Source organism: Chrysochloris asiatica, unplaced genomic scaffold (genome assembly GCF_000296735.1).
Source record: "Chrysochloris asiatica unplaced genomic scaffold, ChrAsi1.0 scaffold00020, whole genome shotgun sequence".
In the NCBI taxonomy this organism is placed as follows: Eukaryota; Metazoa; Chordata; class Mammalia; order Afrosoricida; family Chrysochloridae; genus Chrysochloris; species Chrysochloris asiatica.
The window spans coordinates 12,433,204-12,448,651 of NW_006408538.1; the positions used below are offsets into that span (position 1 = coordinate 12,433,204).

The 15,448-nt window shown below is 37.6% G+C and overlaps 1 protein-coding gene across 2 annotated transcripts in view; it reads left to right on the forward strand.

Moving 5' to 3' along the window:
* DDX50 (DEAD (Asp-Glu-Ala-Asp) box polypeptide 50) overlaps nucleotides 1-13,199 on the forward strand; it is a 56,742-nt gene extending 43,543 nt beyond the window's left edge. The window contains exons 13-16 of one of the 2 annotated variants that reach the window (XM_006835837.1): nucleotides 1,811-1,940; nucleotides 3,693-3,697; nucleotides 8,333-8,377; nucleotides 12,709-13,199. In XM_006835837.1, the coding sequence (XP_006835900.1) occupies nucleotides 1,811-1,940; nucleotides 3,693-3,697; nucleotides 8,333-8,377; nucleotides 12,709-12,978 (450 nt within the window). In that variant the 3' untranslated portion in view covers nucleotides 12,979-13,199. Of the gene's footprint in view, nucleotides 1-1,810; nucleotides 1,946-3,692; nucleotides 3,698-8,332; nucleotides 8,378-12,708 lie in introns of both variants that reach the window. The other variant, XM_006835836.1, reaches the window with a different exon arrangement.
* Nucleotides 13,200-15,448: the final 2,249 nt, after the last annotated feature.

A 15,448-nucleotide genomic window follows, 5' to 3' on the forward strand; every position in this document is an offset into this window, starting at 1 on the left:
CTCCCGTAAAGATTTACACCCTCGGAAACCCTGTACAGGGTCGCTATGGGTCGGAACCGACTCGATGGCACTTAACAACAACAACAACAATCTTCAAGTATAATGCTATGATAGCATAATATCCATACGGCTACAAGGAAGACCCATTAAAGTCAGTGATGATGAAATTGAAGAATTCTACTAATTTCTTCAGTCTGAAGTTGATCAAATATGCAGTCAAGATGTATTGATAATTACTAGTGACAGGAACACAGCAGTTGAAAACAAAGAAGGATTAGTAGTTAGATAGAAATAATGCTGGAGAATGCATGATAGAATTTTGTAAGACCAATGACAACTTCATTGCATATACCTCTTTTAAACAACATAAAAGACGATTAGATTATATATATGGACTTCACCAGACAGAATACTGTGGTAGAAAATTTCCATCTCTGGACAAAATAAGGCCGGATGCAGAATATGGAACAAACCATCAATTGCTCATACACAAATTTAGGCTGAAGCTGAAGAAAAGTAAAACGAAGTCCAAGAAAGCCAAAATATGACCTTGAACATATCCGACCTGAATTTAGAGATCAAATCAAGAACAGAATTGATGCATTAAACACTAAATGACTGAAAACCAGAAGAATTATGGGATGCCATCAAGAGCATCATACAGGGAAAAATGCAAATGTCATTAAGACAAAGAATAAAGAAATGACCAAAATGGAAGTCAGAAGAGACTCTGAAACTTGCTCTCCAAGGTGGTGGTGGTGGTGGTGGTGTTATGTGCAGTGGAGTCGGTTCCGACTCATAGCGACCCTGTACAGGGTTTCTGAGGCTGTAAATCTTTATGGGAGCAGAAGGCCTCATCTTTCTCTCATGGAACAACTGGTAGTTTTGAACTGCTGACCTTGCGGTTCGCAGCCCAATTTGTAACCACTATGCTACCCTCATTTCTTCCATTTGCTTTAGCATCTCTAACCTGGAGAGGTAAAAGTGTTAAATATCAAAGAGCAGCTTGAGAAGACAAAGTCAAATATTGAAATGTGCAAAGTTCTTGGGTTAAAAAAACAAAAGGAAAGAACACAATCAGCAATTTTCAAGGTAAATGAACTGAGCAAAAATTCAAGCCTCTATTGCAATACTGAAGGATTCTTTGGGGAAAATATTGAATGATGAAAGCATCAAAAGATGATGGAAGGAATACACAGAGTCACTGTGCAAAAAGGAATGGTCTATGTTCAACCATTTCAAGAGGTAGCCATATGACCAAGAGTCAATGGTACTGAAGGAAGAAGTCCAATGTGCACTGAAGGCATTGGCAAAGAACAAGGCTCCAGGAATTTATGGAATACAAATTTAAATTGATGCAGCATAGGAGGCATTCACTAATCTATGCTTAGAAATTTGGAAGACTTTTACTTGACCAACTCAGTAGAAAAAAATCCATATTTGTGCCCATTTCAATCAGAGGTGACCTAAAGAATTGTGGAAATCATTGGACAATATTACTAATATCACATGCAAAGTCTTGACGATTTACCAATACATTTTCTTCGAAGTTTTAAAAGTTTAGCTCTTATATTTAGGTCTTTGATCTGTTGTGAGCTAATCATTGTAAGTGGCATGAGGTATATGGATCCAAATTCACTTTCTTACATGTGGTTAGCAATACATTTTTAAAGAAATATTTTTTTTTAGCAGCCATGCTATATGAAGGCTCCTAGAAAGCATGTGGTAATTTCTTGAAGTACTCTAAGAACTTCATTTTCCTGCTTATATAATGTTTTTCCAGACATAATGTGACTTTTTATTTCTTAAGGGGTTTGTGACCATGACACTGGAAAGCCCAGAAGAAATACAGGATGTCAGCTGTGCTTGGAAAGAACTTAACAGAAAGCTGAGTAATAATGCTGTGTCCCAAATTACCAGAATGTGTCTCCTAAAAGGAAATATGGTAGGTTTTTTTACACTTGAAAACTCTAATCAATTACCTAAATATTTTATTCCTTTCCTTTTTTTGATGTCTAATGGAATGGAATAATACTGCTACTCTTTATGTTCATTGGTCTCTAGTTGTAAATTTTGGGTGTTGTATAAATAACCCTTGCCTGCAGAAAGCTGTAAATCATTCTGCTTAGTTTGGCTATCTAATACTAAGTTACCTATGTTTCTGTCCTTGTGTACATATTATATATTTCTGTGTATTTTTTCTCTAAAACTTACGATTACAGTGAGAATGAGTTAAATAAGTATTTTAACATGATCATGAAACAACAGAGTTTAAGTTGTATGTAATCATAGTGGCTTTGATATCTTCTAATGATTTTGAAAGGAGATGTATTTATCATCTAATTTCACCATAGATTCATTGTAACCTAAGGTTTATGGACTAGATTGTAGACTGGAAATAATCATGTTTCTCAAACTTTCATATTAGCTACCCTCAAAAATTTGGGGGAAGGTATGAGATTTATGTACTTGTACCAAAAAAATGTAAAGGCGAGAGAGTAAAATAAATATAACAAGATCCTTATGTCAGACTAGTTTCTGTAATTGAGAATTAAATTAGCTTTCAACTTACTGACAAGACCAAAGAAGAAACATCTTAGGTTTACACATCTCTTATTTTCTGATAAATACTGTAACTCCTCAGGAGACAATTTTAAAGAAGTATTTTGTAGGATTTTTTACAAGGGTCATTGAACCATAAAATAGTATCCACAATAGAGATGCTTATTAGGTGTTGTATGTAGTGATATTCAGAAAATACTTCACACTGCCACTTGTGTTATGTATATTTTATGCATAGGTTATCTGTTTTAATCTCTAATCAGTCATTGGAAAGAACAAATGTTTTTCTTTAAAGAATGGAGAATACAGTGAAAGGGCAAAAGAGAGGTTTGAATCAATGGAAGCCAAAATACCTAACTTGAATGTAAATCTTTCAATACTAGTAAGCTTGAAGAAAGAACAGAAAAAGAGAATGAAAAAAAATCTAAAGAAAGCATAAGATTCATGTGGGATGATATAAAGAGGAATAACCTGTGGTTGATTGGCATTCCAGAACAGAAGAGATAGTCAAAGAGCTGCTGGAAGAAAATTTCCCTAATATCAGTAAAAGTGAGAAGATAAGCATTTAATAAGCTGAAAGAACCCCAAACAGGATAGACTCCAAAAGAAAATCACCAAAACATATCATAATCAAACTCTAAAAAACAAGGAAAGAATCCTGTAAGCAGCTCAGGAAAGATGAAATGTTACCTACAAAAGGAAACCAATAATATTAAGCTCTGATATCTGAGCAGAAACCATGCAGATAAGAAGGCAATGGAGAGACATATATAAAACTTGAAAGAAAAAAACTGCCAACTAAGAATCATATACCCAGAAAAACTGTCCCTCAGATAAGACAGCTAAATTAGAACCTCTCCAGATAATCAGAAATTAAAGGAATGTGTAAAAATCAAGCCAGCTTTACAAAAACCTAGTAGCCTTAGTCACTTGGACAAAGAACCAACAGCAGACAACAACTGGAGATTGGGTTACATGGCAACACCACCCAGAATTCAGTCCAGCTCTAGACTGAGGGGAGTCCTGGTGTGGTGCTGTGGGTTAAGGCGCCAGACTGCAAAGCCGTTTGAACTGCAAGGTCGGTGGTTCAAGCTTACCACCTGTTCCTCGAAAACCCTATACAGGGTCACTATGGGTCAGAATCGACTCGACAGTACTTAACAACAACAACATAGAAGGATCCAGAGTAAAACAAAACTACAAGGCTGAAAATAGGGAATCCGAGATAGCATTCTATAACGAAGACAACTACAAAGCTTATAGTTGTCGTTGTTGTTGTTAGGTGGCATCAAGTCAGTACGGACCCATAGCAACCTTATGCACAGCAGAATGAAACACTGCCCGATCCTGGGCCAACCTCACTGCTGTTGCTACTCTTGAGTCCATTGATGCTCCCACTTGGCCAGTCCATCTCGCTGGGGGTCTTCCTCTTTTTCTCTGTCCCAACACTTTACCAAACATGTTATCCTTCTCAAGTGACTGGTCCCTCCTGACAATATGTCCGAAGTATGAGAGACAAAGTTTGACCATCCTGGCTTCCAAGGAGCACTCTGGCTGCGCTTCTTCCAAAACAATCTATTGGTTCTTTTGGCAGACCTTGGCACTTTCAATATTCTCAGAATATCAAATGGTGAGGAAGTCAAGTAGATTACAAGATAAGACAAACTGTTTTAAATTGGGGAAGAAATCAATAAATTACAGGATAACCTCAAAGAAACTTAATACATCTTCACATCAGATCAAGAAAATGAAAGTCCATGAAGATTTTATAAACATTAAAATGAAAAAATTGACAAGAAAAAGCACAACAAAAATGAGCTCAGCACAGGAAACCAGAGCATGCTGAACATCAATGGATTAAATGCATCAGTCAAGAGACAGTGAGTAGCAGAACGGATAAGAGGATCCTTCAATATGCTGACTTCAAGAGACACACCTTACACCCAAATACAAACATAGATTAAAGATTAAAGGATGGTAAAATTTTATCAATCTAATGGAAATCAAAAACGAGCAGGAGTGGCAATATTAATCTTGATAAAATATGAGGGTGAGTCAAAAATTATCCTCTCTCTGGTTGTAGAATTTATTTTAACCAACTTTTAGAAAAGACAAAGACATCATTTTTTGACATAATCTCCTTGCTTTTCAATATACTTTGACCATCTGTCAACAACCTTTTGTATTTACTTATTAAAAAAATGTTTTTAGGCTCAGCTGCAAACCACTAATGTACTTCTGTCTTCACTTCTTCATAGAGGTAACTCTTCATCCTCAAAGGACTGCTTTCAGGGGACCAAACAGGTGAAAGTCTAATGGAGCAAGATCAGGAATATAGGGAGAAAGCTTTAACACCTCAAAATGATGTTTTTGCAGCATATCAACAGTGTAGGCAGAGGTATGGGGACATGCATTTTCATGCAAGATCACACCACCCTTGGATAGCAGTCCTCTGTGTTTAATCTGAATTTGGGGCATTAGCTCTTCAATGAGCATTACACTGTAATGAGCACTGTTGATTGTTTAAGCTTCTTCCTAATCATGTTCCAATACTGGCCTTTGAGAATACCAGAAAACTAAGCATCAGTTTTCCGCTGATGTTGACTTTTGAACTTTTTATTGGTTGGCAATTGAGAATGTTTCCATTCCATACTCTGCTGTTAACGCTCAGGCTCGGTAGTGATGAAGCCACATTTCGTCACTAGCAGCAATTTTTTTCTAAAGAAACGTCTACCTTCCTTTGAGTATTAGTCCAAATTGTTTGCAGATGTCCAAACGCTTCTGTTTACACTCTTTCCTGAGATGATTCAGTACCCATCTTACACAAACTTTTCAAAACTCAAGTCTGTTGTGGCTTATTTCATAGGCAGAGCCATAGCTGACTTCCAAGTGATTTGCTGTATAGTCTACCGTCATTTGTCTTTTCAACAGAATTATTTCACATGCACGCTCAACATTGTCGTTATCCATCAACACAGATGGGTGTTTTAATATAACCAGAGTGCAGAATAATTTTTGACTCATCCTTGTAGATTTTAAGGCAAAAACTAGCATAAGAGACAAGGAAGAACATTATCTTATGATTAAAGGGTCAATTTAACAAGAGGACATGCTCCCATCGAAAGAGCTTCGAAACACATTAAGTCAAACTGTAATAGAATTGAAGAAAGAAAAGATAACTCCACAATAATAGGAAATTTTAAAACATTACTTTCGATAAAGGACTAAACAACAGATAGGAACTCAACAAAGATAGAGGAACTAAACAACACAGTCAATTAACTTGACCTAACATATCTGAGACAGGAACTGAATAGTCCGAGAAAATTATAATGCTTCACGAAGTCCATGCTGCTCCTTAGAATTGACCACATGTACATCACCTAGTGGCTGCTGCCTTTTCTTCAAGCTTGAGCTTCCGTTTGTGAATCATTGTTCTTAAGTGCCAGCAAGTCAGTTCAGACTCAGCAACGCTGTATACAGTTTGCTAGGAGCTGTAATCTTGTGGTTCAAACCAACCTAGCGGCCGAGTGCTTATCCTACAGCACACACTTTGTCTAATAGTTTAAGAATATGAAACTATCCCACATGAGAAAAGAGATTAAATAAACACCTTTTCTAAAAACATCAAGTAAAACTAAATATAGAAAAATAACATCTTTCTGTCTTTGATGATGCAGAGGATATAATAATTACCTTTTTTTTGTTGTTGTAATAGTTGAGATTTGAAACCTGGTATTGAAACCAGTTGCTAGCTTTATGACCTTAAGCAATTTACTTGAACTCTCTGAGCCTCATTTCCTCATGCAGTATTCTAAGGGTTAAATGAGCTCATACTCATCAAATGCTGTTCACATTATAAGTGTTCAAACAACGTTAGCTACTTAATTACTAACTTCTACAGTCTCAAAATAAATGCTTTAGGTGGCATAGTTATTCAGCATGTGTAACTTTTATTATGTTTTGACTGAAAGTAAAATCAGCTGCTGGTGCTTCCTGTGCTTCTTAACCTATGTGATGGTGCCAGGAATTAAGTCTGAAGGACACCATCCCAGGTCAGGGGTTCTCAGACTTTAGCCTGTACAAAATCACCTGGAAGGCTTGTTATAACAGGTTAATGGGCACCACTCTCCAAGTTCTGATTCTGTAGGTTAGATTACATTTCTAACAAGTTCTCAGGTAAAGCTGATGTTAATCTTAAGCTCACACTTAGAGAACCACTGTTCCATGTTGATTTTTAGCACAATAAATACTTTTAAATGGAAAAAAAATATATTAAAACTGCCTTTTTTGTACATGATAACTTAGCACATAGAAAATTCACAGGAGCTCACATAATGAAACATTCTGAGGCGCTGAAAATGTTCCAGTAAAATAGCATCATAAATGATCCAGGTGGCTGTCCAAGTGTGTATATACATATATATATATATATATGTATGTATTTTAAGTTTTTGTTGTGAATTACATGTTAGTTTACATGGGTGAACATTACCTTTACATTCATCCTATCGTATTTTGTTTCATTGCAATGATCACAATCCCCTGCATGCATCATCAAACAACCAAAGGGTACACCCCACACTCCTGCCCGCCCCCGGCCGCCAGCCCACAGTTCCTCTCCCTCCCTGAGTCCAGAGTCCTCAGCCACTCCATTTCTGTATGTCATCGTCTCTGCCTCCATCCCTAGTGTCACTGCCTCCCCGTACAGTGTCTTGCACTTCACTTTTCTCCCTTGATGGTTCCAGGGATCTCCACTCCTTGGACTACAAAATCACCCAACTCCCCTCCTTTTGTTACCAAACATTTACATTTACCTTTCCAACACTCACTGTCAGACCCTGATAGCAATCATTCCTTATTGAACCACAGGAGTCCTTTCCCCCTCACCTTTTATCAACCCCATCCAGATAGGTTGAAAACAATTCAGTGGAGATTCTACCTTTCCCTGTATCCTGTGAAGCTAGGTTCCCTACTGAAAGCTTGTAAGCCAGTCACTTCTTTCCTTTGTAGTCCCCCATTTTGGGTAGCCAGTGTCTAAGTTCCCCATCCCTGTCGATCCTGTGTACCAAGGGAATGGGAATGATGCTCAGTGTAGAGATTTGTCCGCTCCTTTGTGATACTGCATCCACAAGCATAGGTCAAGTTCATCTACTTGTAGTGGGTTACTCTTTGTTTGTTTGTTGTTGTTCCTCTTTTCTCCTCTAGTCATGCTCTGATCATCCAGCCGTTGATGCCAGGTCAAATGGGTACTGTCTGCAAGTGTGGGTGTTCTTGTGCATCTCCCCTCACATCATATCAGCATGCTTCACACTCCTTTTTAGTCCTCTGGGGCTATGTCCCTGCCTCTGGGCCCAGGAGTCCCAAGGTCTCGTAATACTGCTGGTTAACCAGGTCTCACTCCAGGTTAACAGGAGTCTATTGAATGTGGTCGGACTTAGTTCACAACTTAATTGCTGTTTTGCCCCCACTTTCCCTTATTGGTGACCAACATCTTCAGCAGTAAGGAAGACCACATCACATGCCTGCTGGTATATTCCAACTGAGTTTCAGTTTTGGAAGGAGGTTTGCCTTGAGGGACCTGACCACTTACCTTGATGGCTCCCTGGGGAACAACTTGATTGTTCTTATATTTATTGTTTAAATACAGAAGTTTACCAGCAAGTATTAATGTATTGTTGTTAATTGCCATTGAGTGATTCCAACTCACAGTGTTAGTGACTCTCACATCATGTGCATCTAAATAAAAATGTTTTCATTTTGTTTCTAGGGTGTTTGCTTTGATGTTTCAACAACTGAATCAGAAAGAGTACAGGTATTTAAAAAAATTTTTCACCTGTAAATATTTCAATATGCTTTTCTAAAAAAAGGTTCTTTCTTAAAATATAATCACAATACCTTTATCATACTTAAATCAGTTAATAATATCAAATATGCAGTCAGAATTATAAACAGTTTACAAACATAAGGGTGAGTCAAAAGCATTGCTACAAAATCATAGATAAAGACTTTATTAAATGAAAATATGGAGCTGTTGTTTCTCAACATATCTTCTATCTAGGTCTGTACACTTCTGAAGTGTACAGACTTTCTCTAACCCTTCCCCGAAGAATTCTATTCTCTTCAGTTTATGTGAGGTCAAAATAGCAGATTTTGCATCCTTAAGGGACTCATTGTAGTCCTTATCATAAAGAAGTCTGAAGGGGTAAGATCAGGGCTGTAAGGCAGATGGGTTAAGGTTTCTAAATGAAATTCTCATAGGAGAGTGCTTGCTAAGGAATTCCTTGGTACAACTTTCCTGACCTTTTTCTCACCTGTGCAATTTTCCATTTTCTGAAAACTTCTATTAAGCCCCCATGATCCGTCCTCCTAACTGATCGCTTTGCCCTGAATTTTACTGGCCAAGTGATCCCCTTAGAACCACTGTTTTGAATAGACTTTTTTTTTTTTTTTTTGTAGGCACCCTAAGGAGACAAAGACAAACGTATTACTGAGATAGATTGTCTGTAACTATCTACTGATTGCATAGACATATTTAAACCCATGCATGTATGAACTGGAACCCTGATAGCAGTACTTTTTGACTTTCCCTTATACATGTTGTTGCTAAGTGCCGTCAAGTTGGTTCAGACTCATAGTGACCCTGTATAGGGTTTCTGAGTTGCGGCTGTTGAGCTTGAATCACCAGCCTTGCAGTTGAAACTGACTTTGCAGTCCAGCGCATTATCCTGCAGGTGCCTATCAGGAAGTCCTCCCCTTATCTTTGTTGTTATTAAGTGCTGTCGAGTCATTTCCGACCCATAACAGCCCTGTGTAGATAGGGTTTCCCAGGGGAGCAGCTGGTGAGTTTAAACCACCGACCTTGTAGTTCAAACCAACTTTGCAGTTCAGTGCATTAACACATAGTGTCACACTGAAATCCATAATCAGTTCCCCATATTCCTATCACCATGCTCCAACAATTATCAACTCAAGACCAGTGTTTGTTTCATCTGTATTTCTATCCAGTTCTCCACTCCCTTGTATTCTTTTGAAACAAGTTAATTATATCATTTAAACCATAAATATTTCTATGTATCTCTAAATGGTAAGGACCGCAAAGTCGGTTTGAACTATTAGGTCAGGCAGTTTAAATTCAACAGCTGCTCCTTGGAAACCCTGTCTAGGGTCCCTGTGAGTTGGAACTGATTTGACGGCACTTAACAAGTGCTTATGAATTGGGCTACTAATCTCAAGGTCAGCAGTTTGAAACTACCAGCTGTTCCTCAGGAGAAAGATGAGGCTTTCTGCTCCCTTAAACATTTACAGCCTCAGAAATCCTGTGCAGGGTCGCTATGAGTCGGAATCGACTCCACAGCACATAACCACCACCAATAACAGAATGTTACAGAAGAAGTTCTGGTGCTGTGGGTTAGGCACTGGGTTGCTAACAACACAGTTGGCAGTTCAAACCCACCAATTATTCATAGAAAGATGAGGCTGTCTACGCCTATAAAAATGTACAGTCTCAGAAACCCTAAGGAATAATTCTGCTCTGTCATATAGTATTGCTCTAAGTTGGAACCCAATCTGTTACAGTGGGTTTTTGGATAAATGCTAAGAACTCTTTTAAAAATCTTAGTGCCATAAATTTGCCTTATTGTTTCAGTTATTTTTTACAGTTAGCTAAATAAGGTTTATCCATGTAATTATAATTTTTTTTCTGGTAAATCTTTTTCAAACTCTATGTTCTATGTCCTTTCTCTTTTTAAAAAAATTTTCTTGCATTTTACTTGTTGAAAAAGAGGTTGTCAGAAAACAAAAGAAAAAGAGGTTGTCTGGTAGAGATTCTTACAATGTAGAATTTGCCAATTGCATCCTTGTGGTGTCTTAACATGTTCCTTTGACTTTATTTTCTGAAATTAGTTTGATAACAACTAATGTACTTGCATTCAGGAGACTTGTAATGTATGACTGTCTGTTGTCTTTTGTCATATTAGCAGTGGCGTGGCACTGTGAGTTAATGTGCTGGACTGCAAAGTGGTTTGAATTGCAAGATCAGCAGTTCAAACTCACCAGCCACTCCTCAGAAACCCTATACAGGGTCACTATGAGTTGGAATTCATTCAGTAATACTTTAACTGCAGCAATAGCATTGCCAGAGTCTTGGTGTGGCGCATAGGATAAGAAGCTTGGCAGTTCAAATCTACCAGCCACTCCTTGGAATCTGTATACAGGGTTGCTATGAGTTGGAACTGACTTAGTGGCACTTAAAAACAACAATAATACCATTACCTAGATTTATTAATTTGTTAAGATTTCAAAATGGTAATATTCTAATTCTAGTCATTCTTGCTTGACGTATTAGGTGGAATACTTACATGAAGGGGGAGTCCTGGTGTGGCGCTGTGAGCTAATGCGCTAGACTGCAAAGTCAGTTGGAACCACAAGGTTGGTGGTTCAAGCTCACCAGCTGCTCCTTGCAAAACCTATACATGGTCACTATGAGTCGGCACTGACTTGACTTAGCAACAACAACGACATGTGTAAAATGAGTGAGTTAAATAATACTCTGTTATCATCCTGAAGGTTTTAATTGGCTAAGTTTTGGAAGTAGATCATCAGGCCTTTATTCGTAGTCTATTTTAGTCAGAAGCTCTGCTGCAAGCTGTCCACCTCCGGTGATCCTGCTGATATTGGAAACATTGATGTCATAGCATCATGTAAGCAAGCCACTACAGTATGACAAACAGACCCCACTGGAACAACTCATAGGTCAATTTAGATTAGATGGTGAACAACGCATGGCTTCTTTTCTTTTTTCACCCAAGTGTTCACACTACTGAGAACCATCCTTTGCAGCCGTATATATTTTTAAGAATCATTTTGTTGGGAAAAATCCTCACACATATTTATTAAAATGTCTTTTTAAAGTATTTGTTTATGTTTTTAAATGGTTTAATCATTGAATTATAAAAGTTGTTAAGATAGAAAAATAATTTATCAGCCATAGGTGTAGCTAATCTGCCTTTTTAAATTGGGTATTATAAATACAATTGCTTATCATATTCACAAATAATTCATGTTAATTGTAGAAATTTCAGAACATACAGAGAAATTAAAAAATTAAAAGTCACCCTTAAACTGACCTCAGAGACAATCACAGTATTGTATCTTCTAGATTTTTGCTGCATATTTGTATGCATGTTTTGGAAAAAAAAAAAAATGAGATTGCTGCATTTTTTAAGCCTTTAAACATTTTAAAAATATAATTTGAACACATTTTGGTTCGATCCAGAAAACACACTCATGTCTAGCTAATCTTGACTCATAGCAATCCTATAGGACAGTAGGACTGCTCCACAAGGCTATACATCTTTAAGGGAGCAGATGCTTTCATGTTCTTCCTTGGAGCAGCTAGTGGGTTTGTAATGCTGACCTTGAGGTTAGCAGCTCAACATTTAACTCACTGCATCACTAGGGCTCTGGCATTTGGCCATAATGGATGGCCACTGTTCTCAACCAATGCCCTATTTTTAAAGAGGTTTGAGCATTTTAAGGCTTCAGTCATATATTGCCAAATCCACCAATGTTTTTTGTGGTTGTCTGTTTCTTCCTACTTTCAACAAGAAGATATCTTAAATATGAACTTTCCTTGAAGATTCCTGTCAAAATGAGCATATTATTGTGGCAGGATGTAACATGGTGTTCTTGTGAGTTGTTGATTCGTGTATCTTGAGTTGATTAATCTCTAGACTGAATTGTCTCCAGTGGCTATATATATTAGTCCCTGGCTAATGTTAACAGGTTTTTAATCTCTATCAGTCACCTCTTATTGCCATCAATATACATTTTTAAAGCAATGTACTACATACTAATGGCATTTCTGCTTTGAAACTAAATGGTGCTCTTTTAGAATTTATAAACTAAATATACATTTTGATTCTCAAAATGGGACTGAGCATTTTTTTGAGACTAAAACTCTGGGACTTTGACCACATTTTTGTTTTTGCTTAATTTTTGGTTTTCATTTTTGTTTCTGACACTTCAGATTTAATGGATGATGGCCTTTAAGTGCAGTGATGATGAATATGAAATGGATATGCTCTTGTGCTTATTTATGGCTTCTATTTTGCATCCTACTAATCCTGTGAATTCCCCTAACAGGCAGAGTGGCATGATTCAGACTGGATACTCTCAGTGCCAGCCAAATTACCTGAAATTGAAGAATACTATGATGGAAACACATCTTCTAATTCCAGACAGAGGAGTGGCTGGTCAGGTGGCCGGTCAGGCCGGTCAGGTGGTCGATCTGGTGGCCGGTCAGGTAGACAGAGTCGACAAGGAAGTCGGTCAGGAAGTCGTCAAGACAATAGAAGACGAAGTGGAAATAGAAATCGATCAAGAAGTGGGGGCCACAAACGGAATTTTGACTGAATATTTGATAGTTAGTCTACCAGTGTGAGCTTGCCTATTTCTGCCTAATCATGTATATTACCCACCAAAAATTAGGTCATCATAGTTGAGGTATGTGTCTGCTATTTGCAAAGAAGTTGGTCGTATTTTTTTAAAAAGTATTTCACAAGAATGGTTGTAAACAAATCTACTTATCCAGTTATACCTTTGAATAAAAAAGCTCCTTTTATTGTCTCTTTTCACTCTGAGTTAAGAATTTCCTCAATGTAATCTTTTCTATTTCTTCTGAAATTTGATCAAAATCTTACTTAAGGTTAGGTGCATTTTGCAAAATGTGGTGTATTTGCATTCCAATCATTCCTTTGCTAGGTTATATGGTAGGAAGTATAAATTCCCTTTTTCATTAAAGGGCTGTGTAAATTGATGGCATATGGTTGGTTAAATACAGCGTGTTAAGTTCTAGATATGTTTAACTAAAAGGAACTAAAAAGTTTATTTATTCAACACGTATTTATTGAATGCCAACTATGTGTCAGTAGCTATGCTTATCATTCTTGAGTATAGTGAACAAGGGATAATAATTATTCTCGAGGATTTTAACAGTCTAACAGTTACAATAGAGATTAACAAGTAAAGGCTAAGATACAGGTAGGTATGGTTTGGTAGAGCTCTAGGTATTATGTGCCTAACTAATCTTAAGGATTAGGAAGATTTAGAAGAAGTTATAATGAACAGAGAAGTATGAGTTATCTATCCAAGTGTAGAATGGTGGGGAGAGGAATTCATAAGGGAGAGACTTCACAGGCAGGACAGTTTATGTAGAAACTGCAAAGAATAGTCTGACAATTCAGTATGGTTTGTATGGGATACACGGGATGGGAATAGAAGAGCATAGAATGGGCCAGATTTTAAATGCCTTGTGTGTCATGTTAATGAGTTTAAACACTTCCTGAGGACAATAAAACATTAAAGGATTTCCAATGAGTTCCATTAGATTTGTATTTTAGAAAGATTATTGCTTACACCGAGGAGACTGGATTGGAGAAGGGTCAGACAGGAAGCCAGGAGACTTCGTCAAAGGCTGTCAGAGTAATTCAAGGTACAGTTGATGGTGGTCTGAGCTGATAGTTGTATTCTGTGCAATGAGAACTCAGGTACTTTAGATGTGGTTTGCTTGTCCAAAATCACACAGATAATTAATGTTTAGTAGACTGAGGATTTGAACCTAAATAATAAGTCTAGCTTCTGACCTGGCACTCTTAACTACTATGCTAACATGGACAGATACCAAAGATTTTTAGGTGATAGAATCACCAGGCCTTGGTGATTCTCTCCTGTTGTTTTCTTGCAAGGTCATCTCTTGAGGGTGAAGAAGGAGGTATTAGGCTAAGATATTTGAGCAGAACAACTGTAGAACAAGACGACGATTGGATCAATAGATGAGAGAGAAGTAGAAGAATGAAACTTAGATTTCTGCATTGAGATAGGTATGGTGGTGCAAGGAGGAGAAAGAACAAGGTAAGTTATGTGGATAAGGGGTACCAACTCATAGCGACTTTATGCACAACAGAACGAAACACTGTCTGATCCTGGGCCAGCCTCACGATTGCTGCCATGCTTGAGCCCATTGATGCTGCCACTTTGCCAGTTCATCTCCCCAGGATCTTCCTCTTTTTCTCTGACCCTCCACCCTACCAAACATGATATCCTTCAGCGACTGGGCCCAAGCTTGAGAGATGAAGTTTGACCATCTTTGTCTCCAAGGAGCACTCTGGCTGCACTTCTTCCAATACAGGTCTGTTGGTTCTTTTGGCAGAACATGACACTTTCAATATTCTCCTCCAATATGATTAGTTCAGGACTGCTGTTGTTACTGTTAAGTGCTGTAGAGTCAGTTCAACTCTCAGTTCTCCTTTCCAAGGATTGGCTAGTGGGTTTGAACCCCAACTTTGTGGTTAGCAGTCCAGTGCTTATCCTACAGTACCATATCAGGACTCTAGTTAAGGGTTAAACATGTTAATATTGAGCAGAACTTGGCATATATAAGAGGATATAAAAAGTACTTTTACATTGAGGGTTTTGGGGTCTGAATTGCAGGAGAGAGGTTCTAGAATTGTAGATTTGGCAATAAGCAAAAAAAAACAAAAAAAACCTGAGGTAGTAGACATTATCCAGGGAAAATGAAGGATCCAAGCAGCATACCCATTTATTACTGGGTAACATAGGAAAGGGAATTACAACATCTCACTGCTGACAAAGGCAAAACACCCAGTATGAGATTTGTAAAGGATCAGAAAATGAGCTTGAAATGACTGCCAGGTTTGGTAAGGGAAATAACAAAACAAAATGCCCAACTTTTTTTTTTTTGTGGATGAATTTATATGTTGTTGTTGTTTTTTAATTAAATGTTTTTATTTTGGATTGAGTGAAAGTTTACAGGGCACATCATCAGCTTCACATTCAACCATTCATATAGCTTGTTTCATTACAT